Source organism: Pimephales promelas, chromosome 9 (genome assembly GCF_988280905.1).
Source record: "Pimephales promelas chromosome 9, fPimPro1.hap1.1, whole genome shotgun sequence".
In the NCBI taxonomy this organism is placed as follows: Eukaryota; Metazoa; Chordata; class Actinopteri; order Cypriniformes; family Leuciscidae; genus Pimephales; species Pimephales promelas.
Genome location: NC_142777.1, coordinates 2696673 through 2716316, shown reverse-complemented (window position 1 = coordinate 2716316; position 19644 = coordinate 2696673). Strand labels below are relative to the sequence as shown.

Genomic DNA, 19644 nt, shown 5'->3' with positions numbered 1-19644 from the left:
CTGGATGAATTACATATTCCATGTAGAGTCATTAAATAAATTAACAGTCACTTGTCGCCACCTACTGGTATAACGATGTCATTGAAATGCCAAGTTACTTTCTCAAGAAGATTAAATCTTTTGATCTACCGACATCCATTTTTTTGATCATAACTATAATCTTTTGTCCTTGTACTTCTGTAATAATGTGAATATTTGAAACAAAAATACCGAAACTGTGCGAAAGGGATGTTTGTAAAGCTGTTTCCCACCGATACGTGACAACTGCTCTCTCTGGATCGGCGGCAGCGCAAACACAGGTCTGAATGTTCCAGTGTGATTTTGTCGAAGGTTTAATAGACATTTAGGAAATAGCTTGCTTGGGTGTTTGAATCGAGATTGCAATCTTTTGACGATTGATCATGCAGCTCTATAGTGGTAGCAGAACTTAAACTTGTTACACCCTGTTTTTTGTAGCCTGATTTCTTTTCGGACAGGAGGTGATTTTACTGTTTTACTGGTACATCTTTATATTAAAGCTGCAGTCCATAGCTTATTTTGGTGTTAGAAATTATCCAAAATACATATTTGAGAAAATCAATAACCAGTCATTATCAATTTGAGCATGTCTTTGCGTCATTACATCACATCTGTACACACAAAGAAGGAGTCTCGGCTGCGTGTGAGGATGCTGGAGGTTGAGATTTATAGTCTTTTCTCACTGTAGATGTAATCAGTGCGATTTACTGCAATGTCAGAACCAGTACAAAAGTGGATGTTACTTACTTGTTCAGATGATATTTTCCGGTGAAAAGTCTTATGTTGGTCATCCTTCCAAAAAGAATAATCTGTGATTCTGAATGCCAGTATCCACACCGGCGCGGTGACTGACAGCCTCACACTCTCTCCTCAAACATTGTGTTCATCCGCGCTGTGCCGTGTCGAGGGTGTTGAAGTACAACTCACGTAAAGTTGATGATTCCGCGAATGACTGCAATTGCAGATTTCGAACAGAGATGGCGACAAAGAGAAAAAAAAACGCTGGACTGCAGCTTTAAATACCGGTTTGGAGACTGAAAAAAAAACCAGTTAAAACTGGCTTAAGCTGGTTGGCTGGTCTTAGTTGGTCTCAGTCTGGTCAGGTTGGACTGTTGGATGCTTTTAGTTGGATTTTAGGCAATTTTTGCAAATGGTCAAGCAGGGAGTCCAGTTACTATAAGACCAGCCAACCAGCTTAGACTGGTTTTCAGCAAGGAAATCAGTTAGCACTGAGCTAGCAGGCAACCTTAGTGTTAGCTAGCACAAAAAAAGGGAATTTGGTTTATTTTTAAGATATTGATGTACATATTTCCATGATGACACTATTCTGTCCTTGATTCTCAGTTAATGTTATTTAGAGTACCCATAAAAAGTTATTTCCTTTCTTTCCAATCATTGATTCGTGATGTATAACCTTGACTAAAATGCATTATTTTTTTCTCCTCTTGCTGCAGGACTGTTTCATCGTGCCATAATCCAGAGCGGCTCAGCGTTGTCCAGCTGGGCCGTCAACTACCAGCCGGTTAAGTACACAAGGCTGCTGGCAGAGAAAGTGGGATGTAATGTGTTGGACACTTTGGACATGGTAGATTGCTTGAGAAAGAAGACAGCTCGCGAACTGGTGGAACAAGACATCCAGCCGGCGAGATACCACGTAGCCTTCGGCCCGGTCATCGACGGCGATGTCATTCCCGATGACCCTGAGATCCTGATGGAGCAGGGCGAGTTTCTCAACTATGACATCATGCTGGGTGTCAACCAGGGTGAGGGTCTGCGCTTTGTGGAGAACGTTGTGGACTCTGAAGACGGCGTCTCGGGCAACGATTTCGACTTTTCTGTCTCGGACTTTGTGGACAGTCTGTACGGTTACCCAGAGGGAAAGGATACTCTACGAGAAACCATTAAGTTCATGTACACGGACTGGGCGGACAGAGACAACCCTGAGACGCGCCGCAAGACTCTGGTGGCGCTGTTTACTGATCATCAGTGGGTGGAGCCCTCAGTGGTGACGGCAGATCTTCACGCCCGGTACGGGTCACCCACCTACTTCTACGCCTTCTACCACCACTGTCAGAGCCTGATGAAGCCCGCCTGGTCCGACGCGGCCCACGGAGACGAGGTGCCCTACGTCTTCGGTATACCCATGATTGGCCCGACCGACCTCTTCCCCTGCAACTTCTCCAAAAATGATGTCATGCTCAGTGCTGTTGTCATGACCTATTGGACAAACTTTGCCAAAACTGGGTGAGTGCGTACCTTGCAACATGCACAGTCTGGGGTAAACTCTAGAACCCATGTTATGCACATATACAAGTTATTTTTGGTGTGTGCTAGAATACATTTACATGTTTTAAAGTTTAAAACATTATTTTTCTCATACTGTACATTTCTGCAGCAGCTCTTTTCCCTCTCTGCGTTAGGTCTTGTCTATATAAAGCCCAGCCTTTCAGAAAAGCCCAGTCTGCTCTGATTGGTCAGCTGGCTCAGTCTGTTGTGATTGGTCATCTGCTTATAACGTGTGTTTCACCATAATCATGTTTCAGCTCCCAAGGCTTCATGCACAGCTGTAAACATTTTTATATGAATAGCAACAATGGTGACATTATTGAAAGTCCATACAATTGTTGTTTGCTCTAGCAAAAAAACAGCATCCTCTCGACATTGACAGCTTTTCATGAGGGCGGGTCAAAGTAGCCAGTAGGCGGGCATTATGCAAATTATTGAATTATTTTTTCTTTATATTTATCTACCACTAATTTGCATCTGAAAAAAACGTACATTGTAGGTATCACTCATTAAGTAAAGTGGTGGTTGAAAGTTTGTGAACCCCTTGCAGAATCTGTGAAAATGGGAATAATTTTAACAAAACAAAATGCATGTTATTTTTTTTAATTAGCACTGTCCTTTATTTGTTGTGATGGTTGTTCTTGAATTATCTATTAAAAAGGGTTCAAACATTGGCTGATGCTCAAGAAGGAAACGCAATGCAATCAGAGGCAGGGGGTGAAAACTTTTGAACAGGAGGTCCAATTTTTTCTTATTTTGTTTAAATATCAGTTTTTCCATTTAGTACTGCCCTTTGTAAGTAACAGAAGATACTTACATGTTTTATGGAAGACAAATTAAGTCAAATTTACCTTGTTCTTCAGATAAAATCCCTTAATACATCGTGTTTTCTTCCGGTGCATTAGTGAATGTTTGAACCTTTTTTTAATAGTTGTGTCCCTCAATTGTCCTCAGTGTGAAAGTGGGATCTCAAAATCATCCAGTCACTGGTGGAAAGGGTTTAAATATGCAAAATGTGCTGGGAAACTCAAGAGTTAGCAGGACCTGGAGGATTTTCCTGCCAGTTTAAATGATCGGGACTCAAGAACAACCATCATGACACACAGTAATAATAATCAAGGTTACGTAAACCATTGAACAAGGTCATTTTTACAAATTCAGCTTTTTTGTCTTATGAACTATGAAAAATATTTTATTCAGGATAATGCTAAATAGACAAAATAACATGCATTTTGTATGCTCCCTCTTATTTAGTTAAACTTATTCACATTTTCACAGATTCTGCAAGGGGTTTACAAACTTTCAAGCACCACTGTATGTCTGTTGTTTTTTGCCTTGAGTAAAATCTGTTACTGAGCAGCATTGTTTACAGCACACTGTGTGAATGGGGCTCGAGACCCCGTGCAGAGAGAATTATCAGTGGAACTTATCGCATTTCTGCCCCTCAGCACCATCGATCAAAACCCCTCTCTTGAGTTGATCACTGCCGCCCCAGGTGAGCGCGTCCCCAACGACGCCTCCTCCCTCGCTCCCCCTCTCCATCCTGCTCAATCCTGCCCGGAGCACAAAGCATTATAGATCTGTATGAGGAGTGCTTGTAATCAGCTCTAACAACACAAATCTAATTTGACAACTGCTGTTACTGAGAAAAATTGATTGGTCATGCTGCTGCTTCTCCAATTTTACCAGTCACAATAAAAATGACACCCCTTGGCGTTTATAAATCTTTCTTTAACTGTTAAGTGCACACTAGGTGTAGCCAAAAATAACATACACAAAGTGGAAATGCTAATGGCGGAGTACCGCAGGGTATTTATTTATTTTTTGCGCTGAATGCCCAAGTCAACATTCTGCAAGCATATCAGAGAACATTTCAGAACAACATCTGTCCAGAAAATGTCAAATTAGCTCAAGGGCATGGGACATTTGTACGCTAAACTCTGGTTTTCCCCCTATAGGGTAATATCTTTCTTAGTTAGACTGCCAGATTTTCTCTGTTTTCTCAGTAAAAACGGAAAGAACTGAATTCGTTTAACCAGTGCAATTTGTTGTTTCTGTGTTGAAGTATTTCCTAATAGTGCTGGTTGGATTTTAATTTATGTTTATTTCAAATCAAAATTGTTCCCAAAACGCATATTTTAGTCTATGCCGTTTTAAGTTGCATGAACAAAACACGCCGACCAAAAATTGCAATTAGCTTTGTGCTTTGTTCCATTCGATCAAGTTCTCAATTTTATCACACAATTTAAACGTTGTAAATGTGGTTTTGGTGCTCTTTAACTAGTTAAGGCACCAAATAAACATGAATGAACATCAGAAGGTACGTTGAAACATACAGTACAACTTACTGAAACAAATCATTTCTTTTGTAACCACGTCATCACATAATGTTACCTTAAAAAAAGCCATTCAATGTCCAAACACCAAAGCTTGTTGGTTAGTTAGAAAAATAACTCTATATTGGAGCACTTTGCTAAATATAGTATACTTTATATTTTTTACCGTTAGCCATGTGTAATTTAATGCATGTTTAACTGAAAACAAACAAGTTTTTTTTATCATAGCCACCTAATAAATGTCAAAAAACAATCTACCTTATGTGCAATTAGTAATTTAGTTTGATTTGTGTACTATTATATCTAAAAATAAATAGCAAGTGGATTTAATAGTTTGGAGTTGCTTCCTATGGCATGCATATCGGTATTGAATCGAATCGTGAAATATGCAAAACCCAGCATTATTTCCAATACTGAAACAGGAAAAATGCTTGTTTTTTTTTTTTTTTTTTTTTTTTTTTTGCCAAGAGTTAATGCCATGACCCAATCAAATCATGCTTGACTAGTGCCATGGTGAAAAATATCAAAGAAACAGTCAACTGAAACTTATTTTGCACTCACTCTATGGTTGGAAAAGAGCACAACTGAAGACAGACCAACCACCACTAGCTACTTCCTACTGATTTTGCAAAACAGATGGTGTTTTAAATTTAGGGGATGGGAACATTCTCCTTCTAGAGAACATTTTATTGGATATAAAAAAAAAAAAAAAAAAAAAACAAGCCTGCAAGATGAGTCATCACTATTTTGGTCTGTTCATGTGCAGTATTAGTGTACATTATTATATCAATGACCTCAAAGCTAATTTCCGTTGCACACAATTTCCAGATTTCAATTTTACAAAATCCTGAACATATTTTAAGGTGAAGACGAAAACATGCACTATCAAGCCTAGAAAACACACTATCCATAAATAATCGCTCACAGTAGAACAGCCAGCCCGTTTTAAAAGCATCCCCTCAGAAATACTATTATGTTAAGATCATTTATTACATGTCAAATAGTGTATCCTCTTGCAGTCATTCATCTAATGGCTCTCAATAGGACTGGCATGTGCTGAGGCCGTGATGTGCTGAGTTTCTGATATTAGAGTTGCTCCATTTGTGTAGGGGATTACATAGGATTCTGCTTAGCAGAACAAAGGATTAGATGCAAGGATAATAAACCTCTCCATCACTTGAAATATGCACAAATCATTACGTCCATCTTAACTAGCAAACTCTCTGGTTTAGATCTGAGGATACAGCCACAAATGTGCACTACAGCATGTGAAGTGTACTTACAGCTTCTCCATGTGATGACCTAGATAGCGTTCCCTGCCATCGCTCTAAATTGGACACTTGTACCTGTGCTGGATACATATGTGGATTTTGAACCTAGAGTGGACTGGGTGAACATTACATTAAGCTTGTGCTGTTTAATGTCAACTGGTGTATCATTCCCTAAAGCTAAAGTCTTCTTTCCGCTTCATGGTGCTTACAAGCAGTGTTTTGCCCCCTGCAGTTGGAATGCAACATAAAAACAAGCATTAACTGTGAAATCCGGGTAGAAAGGTATGTTTAAGTGAAGGATGCCTTTATTGGATGCCATGGCTGAGTATGTAACACAGTCTCATCCCAAAAAGTCATATAACTGACGTTTTGGGACGTATTTTGACCATACGTCAACATCCGCCTTTTTAGGGCCCCCTTAAACGTCGGTAGATGGCGATCCCGGGCCGTCATACAACTGACGCTTTACCTTTAACGTCAGTTAGGTGACGGGTTAGGTTTAGGGTTAGGTTTAGGTATGGGGTAGAGTTAGGATCCCATAACCTCATCTACCGACGTTTAAGGGGGCCCTAAAAAGGCGAATATTGACGTATGGTCAAAAGACGTCCCAAAACGTCAGTTATATGACGTCTTGGGATGAGACCGGGTTGGAGTATGAGCCCCTCATTTACTTCATAAATATGTTTGGGTCAAATCTATTAGCTCATAGAAAAACAGCCACACTTTTTATATTTGATGACATCAGTTCACATTAAACCAGAAAGAAAATGTATTATCCTGATTTGTTCAGAAATTTAATGTAAATGGTGAATGGGTTCCAAAAAGGAATTTATGTGGCGTTTCCAGTGAAAACCCTTTTGGATGTCTCCAATATAAAGAACCCTTATTCCATGGATGTTAAAGCTTCTTCATAGAAACCGATAGATGCGAATAAAGGACTGTGAGCTCTACATATTTCATATTTCAACAAGTCTTTTTGAAGAAAGGTCCGCACGGACATTTTATCTGTCTTTGGAACAATTATTAAAAATCATTAGGCTCTGAAATAAGTGGAAGAATAATGGTAAAATGCTTCCAAACGTAGTACCATTAAATTGAATTTGAATCTCCGAGGCTTTTGAGACATTTTCTCAGCTGGTTTTTAACAGTAAATTAGCACCCTAATTAATTTCTCACGTGTTAACCAGTGGCCATCGGTTCTGCAGAAGAACAAAAGCATCCGAGAACCTTCTTCACACTTGTTAAGTGAATTGTTGGCGCATATCGCCTTTGTTCGGGCTACAAATGGACCTCAAATGCTGCTGTCTGCATTTCTTTAGAGATTGTGGTGTTAGCATTTGATGGACAGGGACTGTTTCCTTGGCATTCTTCTACTGTGTCGTTCAGCCTCCAGTCAAACAGCCCATGCTGTGCCGAGCCACAGACATCGCTGAGCAGAATACTGTTGTGCTTTTCCTTTTGCCCTCCTCTTTTTTTCTGCATGCTTTCTTGTGAGGAGAACACAAGACACTCTCAGAAATGCTAAGGCCTGCTGGGATGAATCCAGATATTTCTGTTTGAAAAGCCCATGTTTTTTTTATGATGCTGTCCCTTGGGGAGACATTGGCTATTCCACCCCAAGAATAAAACATGACTAATCAATAATCAATAAGCCATGATTAATAAATAAGATTTAGCCAGCTCGACTGTAATCGCTCAATGATTTGACACCGCCTGCATTTCGTGTTTTATCGACGCATTTATATTGACATCTGTCTTATTGAAATTCTGTTGCCTGTACCTCATCTGAATGGCAAGCAGATGCTCATTAACTCACACTGTCTTGTCGTATCTGCCTCGTGATTGTGAACACAAAAATAATAATTTCAATGCTGCATGTTAATGAGCAGTTTCCCCTACCGCTACACCCAGACGAAAACAGTCTTTTCAACATCAGTTGACCCTGCACCCAAGGCCAGGCCAATCTCTTTCTGAGGCTGTGCGATAAATTGCTTGCCGCGTCCGCTTGTTTTGTCTTTTCTTAGACTACTGCGAGTCCACTCGGGAATTTAAAGGGATTGTGCTCCGTTTGTGTAACAGTCTCACAGAGCTCTCAATTAAGTCTAGCACTTGATTCTGTAGGACAGGGGTTCTCAGCTCAGGCCCTTGAGATCCACTTTCCTGCAGAGTTTACCTTCAACCCTGATTAAACTCAGCTACCTGCAACTTTCTATTAATCCTGAAGACCCTGATTGGCTTGTTTAGGTGTGTTTGATTAGGGTTGTAGCTAAACTCTGCAGGAAAGTGGAACTTGAGGGTCAGGGTTGAGGACCCCTTCTAGATACACTCACCTAAAGGATTATTAGGAACACCATACTAATACTGTGTTTGACCCAATTTCACCTTCAGAACTGCCTTATTTCTACATGGCATTGATTCAACAAAATTTCTTTAGAAATTTTGGCCCATATTGATAGGATAGCATCTTGCAGTTGATGGAGATTTGTGGGATGAACATCCAGGGCACGAAGCTCCCGTTCCACCACATCCCAAAGATGCTCTATTGGGTTGAGATCTGGTGACCATTTTAGTACAGTCAACTCATTGTCATGTTCAAGAAACCAATTTGCAATGATTCAAGCTTTGTGACATGGTGCATTATCCTGCTGGAAGTAGCCATCAGAGGATGGGGACATGGTGGCCATAAAGAGATGAAAATGGTCAGAAACAATGCTCAGGTAGGCCGTGGCATTTAAACGATGCCCAATTGGCACTAAGGGGCCTAAAGTGTGCCAAGAAAACATCCCCCACACCACTACACCACCACCACCAGCCTGCACAGTGGTAACAAGGCATGATGGGTCCATGTCCTCATTCTGTTTACGCCAAATTCTGACTCTACCATCTGAATGTCTCAACAGAAATCGAGACTCATCAGACCAGGTAATCCATCTTCAATCTGCTCAGTTACTGGATGTTTTTCCCTTTTCACAGCATTCTTTGTAAACCCTAGAAATGGTTGTGCGTGAAAATCCCAGTAACTGAGCAGATTGTGAAATACTCAGACACCAACAACCATGCCACACTCAAAATTGCTTAAATCACCTTTCTTTTCCATTCTGAGATTCAGTTTGGAGTTCAGGAAATTGTCTTGACCAGGACCACACCCCTAAATGCATTGAAGCAACTGCCAACTGATTGGTTGATAAGATAATTGCATTAATGAGAAATTTAACAGGTGTTCCTAATAATCCTTTAGATGAGTGTGGAAATATATTCAAGGATTGCACCTTGGAATCTAGTTCAAGGCTTGCATTCTCGAGCCACTAGGCACTGTTTTGTGTGATTGAGCGCGACCAAACACATTGAGTGTTTTTTGGTTAGAGCAGCCCCTAAGTTAATAACTAAAGATCTGTACAACCAAAGTGAATCAATCAATCAAAACTTACTTTAGCAGGACAATAGCTTTATTCTAGAGCTGCTGTAAAGCCACAACAAACTCTGTTACTGTAATTTCCTATTATCACCGTAAAGCTGCTTTGAAACAATCTATATTGTTAAAAGCACTATATAAATGAAGGTGACTCTGATATCTCTGAGATATGCAGATTTACTTTAGAAAAGGTAAGGAAGCTGAGCAGGGTCATGATGAAGAGGCTGTGCTGCATGTCGAATGTAATGAGCACTATCAGAGGACAGCGAGAGATCAGTGCCGGACAGCAGTCAGGACACATGTTGACCATCACTCACCCGATCAATAGCAGTCATAATGGGGCCTGTGTCCTCCAGCTACCCATATTACTTCAGAAGCATTGCCTTCTTTTTGGCTTACTGATGGAAAATGTAACTAATAGTGATGTAGAGTGCTAACTGCTAATACATTGTACATTTGAAAAGTGTGTAATGGTTCAGTATTTGAGCCTAATTTTAAAAATAAATATAAACTTTTTAAAAAGTGTTGATTGCTAGTGGTGTGGGATATTGACATAAAAAAATCTCTCTCGATATTTTCTCAGAGTTTGTCAGTTACGATGATTAGACGATATATGTATTGCCGTGGACAGCTGACCCCTAAAGGTTTTTAATATTCTTCATATTTTGTGCGCTAGTCAGTTTGCAACAAATTCAATTTTGATAACGAAGATGATTTCGAATTTACTTTAAAGTAAAAATTTAGTTTGACATTTTCCAATGCATGCTTTTTAAAAGCGTACTTGAGTTGTACATCCAATACAGTTAAGTGGACTTCCTTTTCACAAGGGATTATACTTGAGTCATTGAATCATTCACTCAACCGATTTGTTTAAAAATTCTGATTTATTAAGATATTAAAACCCATAACTGTGTATTGCCAGTCCGTTCTCATCCTTTAGCGTCACATAGAACGCTATATGACAAAATGGCGCTATACTAAGCACATGGCACCCGTTATCGTTAATATAACACGCGAACCCAAGGCGTCATAAATCCTTTAGCGTAATATGAGACTACCCTACTCTACCCCACACCTAAACCTACCCATCACAGCGCGTGTTATATTAACGATAACGGGTGACATGTGCGTAGTATAGCGCCGTTTTGTCATATAGCGTTCTATACGACGCTAAAGGATGAGAATGTGTTGGTATTGCTTAGAGACACGATTGATCCTGCTTTGACTTTGTTCGGAACTGTTTTTGTTGGCAGAGCAAAAATAGGCAGGTGATAATTTAAGATTGTATTGCCATCTATTCACGTAATTGTGCCTTATCAAATAACAATAATTATATTGTTTCTTGTTCTGTGAGGAATTGAGAAAGTAATGTGGAGTTAAACAACACCCAGCCACTGTGTATCTGAAAAAATACTTTAAGCAACACAAATTTAAATGTTTTGCCTTAACAGTAAGATTCTTTTCAGTTATGAAAACATAAAACATTCTCTCTGTCTCTCTCTCTCTCTCTCTCTCTCTCTCTCTCTCCGTCATGCTGTTTCATGTTGTATATTCTATCCACTGACCTTGAGAACAGCAATGAAAGATAAGAAAAACTCTAAATGTAACACTGCATCTTTCAAAAGCAAAGCCAGATGTGTGTGGACCTTGAAATGTACCGTAAGATGAAAAACTGCACAAATCAGAGCACACTACCTTGTGTACTTATAAATAACTCCTAGATAGAAAACTTTCAAATTAAAAGTACATACACTACCTTAAGTTGGAATCAATGGGATTCAGTTGAAGATGGTGTTTTCATTCAAATAAGTGACCCTGACCAAAGTTCTCTAAAACGCTGAAGTGGAAACAGAGGCTTTTATGATGTGCCATCGGATTTGGCGTCTTTATGTCCACAATCATCCAAGCGCTGCCAATTAGACTGATGAATAACCAATGCAGCCACAACGAATTAACTCAAGACTCGTTTTCACCTTGTCAGATTCATTAGATTTATTCTGCTGTGAAAAGACCTTTCTATAAAAAAAGACCTTTCTCTATTTATATTTATTTTGCATGCATTTTTTTTTTCATTTATTTTGTATGCATTTTTCAGAGGGCAACACCATCTCTTTCTATATGTTTGTATTCATGTATGTAAAGGTGAGTTTTTCAATTGTTTTTAGCAAGTCAATAGATTCTGCTATATCTCTAGTCTCTATGGCATTCTTATTGAAGCTTGTATCCCGCCTCAGAATAAAACATTTTAAAAGATATTTGCCACTTTTTATCTCACAATTTTGAGTTTATATTTCAAAATTCAGACTTTATTTCTCAGAATTGAAAGATATAAAGTCAGAATTGCGTGATATAAAGTCGCAATTATCTTTTAAAATGTTTTATTCGATTAAATTTCCACACAATTGTGAGTGTATATCTCTTTTTATCAGAATTGTGAGATATACACTCACAATTGAAAGTTATAAAGTCCAATTCTTAGAATTTTTTTTAAATTGCTAGTTTCTCACAATTGCAACTTTATATCTCACAATTCTGACTTTATATCACCCAATTGCGACATTATATCCCTCAATTCTGACTTTATAACTTGCAACCTCGACTTTATATTCTGCAATTTTGACTTTATAACTTGCAACTGCGACTTTAGCCTATATTCCACAATTTTGACTTTATAACTTGTAACTGTGACTTTAAATTACGCAATTTTGACTTTATAACTTGCAAGTGTGACTTTATATTCCGCAATTTTGACTTTATAACTTGCAACATGAGCCTATTTTCCGCAATTCTGACTTTTCAATTTGTAACTGCGACTTTATATTCCACAATTTTGACTTTATAACTTGTAACTGCGACTTTAAATTACGCAATTTTGACTTTATTACTTGCAAGTGCGACTTTATATTCCACAATTTTGACTTCATAACTTGCAACTACGACTTCAGCCTATATTCCGCAATTTTGACTTTATAACTTGCAACCTCGACTTTATATTCTGCAAATTTGACTTTATAACTTGCAACTGCGACTTTAGCCTATACAGTATTCCGCAATTCTGCCTTTTCAACTTGCAACTGCGACTTTATATTCCACAATTCTGACTTTATAACTTGCAACTGCGACTTTATATTCTGCAATTTTGACTTTATAACTAGCAACTGCGACTTTATATTTTGCAATTTTGACTTTATAACTTGCAACTGCGACTTTATATTTTGCAATTTTGACTTTATAACTTGCAACATCAACTTTATATTTTGCAATTTTGACTTTATAACTTGCAATTGCGACTTTATATTCTGCAATTTTGACTTTATAACTTGCAACTGCGACTTTATATTTTGCAATTTTGACTTTATAACTTGCAACTGCGACTTTATATTTTGCAATTTTGACTTTTATAACTTGCAACTGCGACTTTATATTCTGCAATTTTGACTTTATAACTTGCAACTGCGACTTTATATTTTGTAATTTTGACTTTATAACTTGCAACTGCGACTTTATATTTTGCAATTTTGACTTTATAACTTGCAACATCTACTTTATATTGTGCAATTTTGACTTTATAACTTGCAATTGCGACTTTATATTGTGCAATTTTGACTTTATAACTTGCAATTGCGACTTTCCACAATTTTGACTTTATAACTGGCAATTTTGAGATAAAGTCACAATTACTTTTTGGATTTTTAATTTTGTGGTGGAAACAAGCTTCTATACATTGTGGCCTCTATAGATAGACAGACTGAATTTTTTTGTCCAATTTCTTGTTTTTCAAGTAAAAATGGTAAGACTGATCACTGATCCCTAGCTCACCTCTCCTCAAAACACTACAACAACAACAACAAAAAAAGCATGATTTAAGGTTACATTCATTTGCATATATAAAGGGGAAATGGTACAACGCAAGCACTAAAGTTTAATCCTGCAGGGTTTTGAAGTATGAACAATGAGCCTTAGCAAGCACTACTAATTAAAATACTAATTAAATGACCATTAACAGTGGAATTTGTCCAGACTTAATTTGCAACTTTTGCACTGCTAAGGATGGATTGTTTGACAGAAATATCTTCAGACAGAGCTCTTCCTTCGGTGTTAAGGTGGTGTTTAGTAAGTCCATCCTAGTTTCAGAAGCTCAATGATCATCGAGTCGTTTCCTCTCAGGGCCTGAGATCTGAATGAGTAGCGCTGATAGAGGCTGAAGTACTGCTTCACTGGGTAAGCCCAAGTGGCCTGAACTGCAGAAACATTCGAGCGGTTTAGGAACCCATTTGAGTGGGTGACCTGACAGAACACTGTCAGCTAATTCACTGCCCCCATCTGCACACACTCGACGCACACTGGAGGTTAGTGGGATGATCGGGGCACCAGCTTGTTCACTGGGGAATGAAAACACGCATAATCGATATAAATTATTGATATTAACATGCTTACCGTGACAAAAACACTGAACTGGACTTGGGGTTGAATATTCCTCAAGCGAAGTTTATTAAAAACATACAAAGTTACATTCCAATATCCGAAAGAGTAGTCCTAGAAGGGTTGTTATTATTATTAACTAAACCCATAGAAAAGCATGTCTTATTTTATTGAAATCATTTTTAACTGAAATATAATAAAATACATTTTTTATCAAATCACATCATAATTTTTACTTGGCTTAACTTAAAAACTATAGAAATATATTTTGGAAAAAAAGTCAATATATTAACCCTCCTGTTACCCTCAAATCTGATAACACTTTTTACCCTCTGGGGTCAATTTGACCCCAGTAATTTAAACCTCCACAATATGTGTATTTTTTTTTACAAAGTTTTGTCTTAGTTAATTTATGTCTTTGTTGACTACTTAAGTAACGTTTTAAGTTGACATCCACCCACCACCCCCCTCCCCACCCCACCTAACCCCACCTAACCCCACCTAACCCCTTACACATCCAGAATACCCATTGTACGACTATGGACAAATTTACAAATCAACATAAAATCTTACTGATTTGACCTAAAATTGGAAAAGTATAAATACATCTGGTGTTTTATTTTGTTTTATAATATTTCTAAGTATAGATTTTTGTAATCTATAAAATTTGGAAAGAAAAACTATTTATTTTATCAAGGATAGTAACACGAGTTATGTTTGGGGTCAATCTCACAAAAATTATGTTTTCTCCTCCCCCATGGCACGGGAAACATCCAAGTTCTCACAAAAATGATGTTTTCCCCTCCCAAATACACAGGGAAGAATTATTAGTTATCTTGAGAATTATGTCACATGTCATGTGAACTACTAGTAGTTCTCGCAATACTACAGATATGGTTATGTTTGGTTAGAGCCCTAAAACAGAGGGACGTTTTTTGAAAATGATATTGAATATGTAAAATTACAATGAACATTATAAATTCAAATTATAACATGTTATAATGACCTCAATATAACAACCAAAACAAATGTGTGTGAAATTTCAATATTTCTTCTGTTTTATTATACAACTAAAAGAGCCTGGGGTCAAATTGACCCCAAGGAACACCGATGCTACAAAATTTGTACAGGACTTTGAAAAAATATTAGCAGGTAAATTTTATGTTTTCAGAGTTGTCCCCATTAAATTAGGACAAGTCATTAAATTTGAAGCAAAAAATAAAAATAAAATTATGTTTTTACAGACGTTAAACATTGAATGGGGTCAAATTGACCCCAAGGATAATAGGAGGGTTAACTCTTTTTATTAACGTTTCATGGCCCCCCAGAATATTTCATTGTGAATACCTGAACATCCAAAATAGCAAAATAAAGAACAGTTTTGATTTGCAGCTAACCTGTTTAATGTTGATGATGATCGCGTTATTTTACATATATGCTTACTAGAGGGTGACACGGGAGTGGATTTTCAAACCTCTCCCGTCCCAATCCCATGAAAAAACATCCAATCCCGTCCTAATCCCAGAAGAATGACTCCTATTCCCTCCCACTTCCATCCCGTGTTTTTTTTTTTTACCGTAATCTGTGAGTTACCGTAATCTGTGGGTTACAGTAAAAAACTGTAAAACTAGGTGGTTTGGAAGGATGACACGCGCACTTGCAAGGTCTCTCGCTCGCTTCCCCTCTGTGCTGTGTGTGTGTGTGTGCGTGCGCTAGGCGGTTTGAAGCACAATCTCTATCTCGCGCTCTAGATTCCGGGAGAGTTTAACAAATTTGCGGCATAACTACTCGATCACAAGTGGCTCAAAAGGTAGATATATAGGTAGATATATAGAAAAACTCATCTTACAGACATTTGACCGGCCAGGTTGACACTTCAGTGTGAGAAATCGGGGGTGTGGCGTGTGAGTGTGTGAAACCAATCAAATGAGGGTGGTACGGGTGTGTGGAGGACGTCATTCACTTTACCAGCCACACCAACGCAAACAGGACCGCATAAAGAGACAGGGCAAATAGAATTTAGTTCAAAATGTATTTATAGAAACTGTGTATAAAGTTTGGTATCATAGTTTTATTACAATTCCCGGTCCCACCCACTCCCGCTGACATTTTTTTCCTTTCCCGTCCCAATCCTGAGATACATAGTGATTTTGTTTCCCATCCCGCTGGATTCCCGCGACCCACTGGATTCGCGAAAAAATGTCAGCCTCTAATGCTTACCTATGATATCGCTTCTGTCTGCTTCTTCATCGCCTGTGTTATGATCAGGAGATTCTGCAATCTTTCTGAAGATGCGCAATAGCTCCCCCTAACGTATAACAGTGAAAACATTCGATTAATGGTGGGGAAATGGCTAATAAAAACTATACTAACAAAATTATAAATGCAACACTTTTTTGCCCCCATTTTTTATGAGCTGACCTCACACATATCTAAGACTTTTTCTATGTACACAAAAGGCCTATTTCTCCAAATATCTTAATCGGTGTTAGTGAGCACTTCTCCTTTGCCGAGATAATCCATCCACCTCACAGGTGTGGCACATCAAGATGCCGATTACTCAAATTACACTGGTCCGAACAAATCCAAACTGACAGGCAAAACATGCAAGAGGTCGGTAACATAACCAAAACATATACTAAGTATAAACAGCCATAACTGCAGGATAAATGAGACTTCACAAACACTGAATGACTCAGAGTCCCTTCCCTCAGGGAGCCTTCAAGGTTAACAAAGAGAAGCATAACGCTGCAGTGCACTGGCAAGGAGACCAGAGGCCTTTTTAATGAATGCCAATGGAGAAAAGGCTTCAGTATCCTGAATTAACTGCTTTTGTAAGAAAACAGCTAATCACTATCTGCAATAGGTTTTACCCTAATTGTTCATTTTGGATTTATCTATTCTTGGAGTTTTCTACGAAAAATACGTTTTTAAAAGAATGTGGTATTCGGTGTACGGCACTTCTCATTCCTTTCTGTAATATTCACAAGCATGACTGACTGCTTTACAACCTTGACTGCGATTCAATGATGTCAAGGCTATAATGTGATTGGTTATCAGGAAAAAAACATCCCGCTCTCTCTCTCTCTTATCGTCTGCAAGCTCGCGTTTACATATGCCTCCGTCCAACAGCGGGTGGATAAGATCAAGTGCCCAGCATTTATTATTTTTAAATAAAGTGTTTCACTCAGATGTACATACTGTAAGAAAAGATCAGCCGCTACTTCCATTGCTTCACAAGTAAAATATTATTGCTCTGGCATATGAGATAAATCAAATATGCTACATTAGGGTTAGCGATGAGTAATACCTCAAAGCAAACTGCCCATTTTAAAGTATGATTTTTTTCATTTCCGCCCCTATGAAATGCCAAGATTTGATATTCCTCCCTTTGTGATTTCCTACATGCCCCTTAACATGCGTATGTAAATCAAGGAGGTGTGCTTTTAACAACTCATGCCTATCCATCAATCATAAGAGTGATACTGCTGTCGAGTAAGACCATCTGACATTTTTCTGTAACCTTAAAGGGGAAATGAAGCAGTCAATCATGTTTACATGATTTACAAGATGGATTTCCACTATAATCAACAATTATATAAGAAACATGACGAATGTAAACATATAAAAGAAAAAAAGAAAAAAAACCGTTATCTTTCGCCAGGGTGCAACCATTGTGCAGTATTCCAGCATGTGACGTCACGTCACAGGGTTGGTTGGCTTTGGTTTAACAGGCACTGGGCTGTGAATATCCCAACATCAAACTGTTTACACCACAGTGTTTTGACCGCGAACGACTAATGTTGGGTACAGTCCCAGACAGCAAACTGACATTGAATCAACGTGGAAACGACGTCTCTCGTGACATTGAAACAACGTTGATTTTGCTCATCGAATTAACGTTGAACCAACGTCAGACGCGGCATTCTTCAAAGCTAAATGAAAATCGAAAATTGGTTTGCTTTCATAACGTTGAAACAACGCGTTGATTTCAAGTTGATTTTCCGTTAGTTTTGAAAGAATGACGCGTCTGACATTGGTTCAACGTTAATTCGATGAGCAAAACAATGTCAGATCAATGTTGTTTCGATGTCATATTTCCACGTTGATTCAATGTCAGTCTGCTATCTGGGGTCATTATTAGCTAACCGCAGTAAGCATGAACTAGCTAATGCTAACTTAGTGTTTCGCTAACTTAGTGAAGTTTATTAGTACCAGACAAAAAGATGACGTCTAATGTTATATGTTAATGAACTGCAGATAGAAACATTGTTCACAATGTCTGCCTTCATATCCCGTCTCGTCAACACATTTAAGTTAGCATGTATTTGTTAAAGGGGAAATGAAACTTTATTTTTCATGACGTTCCAGCTGATGAGGGTAAAACATTGTCCGTCTGTTCGCTTCATTTCACTGAGGATTGTTTTGTAAACAAGACTGGATTTGCAGACCGATTAAGAGTAAAGAACGGTGCCGTATTTATCTATATTGGATCTGACAGGAATGGTGCAACAAACGGACTCTGGGTCGAACATGTATGGGCCGATCACTCTGGTTAACATTTTATAACCAGTGTTGGGAGTAGCGCATTACAAAAGTAATACATTACAGTAACATATTACTTTTTGCTGTAACGCAGTAGTGTAAGGCATTACTAATCAATTTTCAGTAATATTTTACTCGTTACATGTTCAGTGAGGCTTGTATTACAGTGTATTGTCTGCTTTTACTTCTTAAAGGCAACAGACTATGTAAAAGTTTTAAAGCAGTCTTTTAGTGCCAGTTCAGAGCGGTCGCGGCTGTAACATTGTTTTTTCCTCATAAACGAACACGAAAACTAAAATAAAATGAATATTTTAAGTTCTATGGAGACTGGAGAGCCAACCCTTCCTCATCCGATTTGCGCAGTGTAATTAACAGAATTACAAAAAATATATTTTGCCTCCTATTTTTTTGTCAGACATGAATGTGTGTCTTTTCCCTAATATTAAAAATAAAACATAGACTGATATTTGTCTAATGTCTGGAGTCCTTTAAGGAAGTAGCCTATATACGTTTCAATACATGAATTTTCTGAGAATTTTTATTTCAAGTTTTGACTGCAAATGTCATCATGTCCATAATGCTGGACTTCCCCAATTTGAAATAATTTATCCTAGTTTTGTGGTGTAGGTCTACGTATTTTATAATGTTAACTTCAAATAATACTAATAGCCTAATTTAAAGATAAGGCAGCATTGGATCTGGACGGTAAGGAGAATAACGCTGGAGTTGGAAGAGGTGTGTCACGATTCTGTAGGTTCGTGGATGTGGCGAATTGCGATTTCGGTTTCATATTGCATATCGTTACAGCCCAAAAGTTAAGTTCTACTTAGTTATTTTGGTGAAAGTAACTCAAAAGTAATACATGAGTAATGTAACGCATTACAATTCTGGGACAGTAATATTGTAAGGTAATTAATTACTTTTTAAATAACAGTAACAAGTAATACCTAATGTATTACAGTTTGGAAGTAACTTGCACAACACTGTTTATAACATTGGACATTTTCAAAACAATTTCCCCCAAGTGCATCGACGGGTGAGTCGAAACTCATTATAATATGCAAAACTGTTATCCGCTCACAGCAGTGGGCGTTAACTTCCAAGTCTTCTACTTGTTCATTTTGATGTTTTTGAATGCAAAAACCAAGCAAACGTCATAAGTTGACCTCAGACAACAATATAATAAAATTTAAAAAACCAGTCCATGACCCCTTTAAATGTGAGCAATAGCAGTAGTGATGTCTGCTAATTCTAAAGGCCAACATCACAAATGATTCAATATTCACAGACATCAACACACTATATCTCGAGCTAAACCCTTACGTGTGAAACACCCACACAAAATCTGTCATCG

At 38.0% G+C, this 19644-nt stretch overlaps 1 protein-coding gene across 6 annotated transcripts in view; it reads left to right on the top strand.

Annotated features, from left to right (window-relative positions):
- The window catches only part of nlgn3a (neuroligin 3a), a 278376-nt gene that overhangs the window by 249756 nt on the left and 8976 nt on the right, over positions 1–19644 (top strand). For all 6 annotated transcript variants that reach the window (XM_089134683.1, XM_039694166.2, XM_039694169.2 and 3 more), the window contains one exon: positions 1473–2262. In XM_089134683.1, the coding sequence (XP_088990809.1) occupies positions 1473–2262 (790 nt within the window). The remainder of the gene's footprint in view (positions 1–1472; positions 2263–19644) is intronic.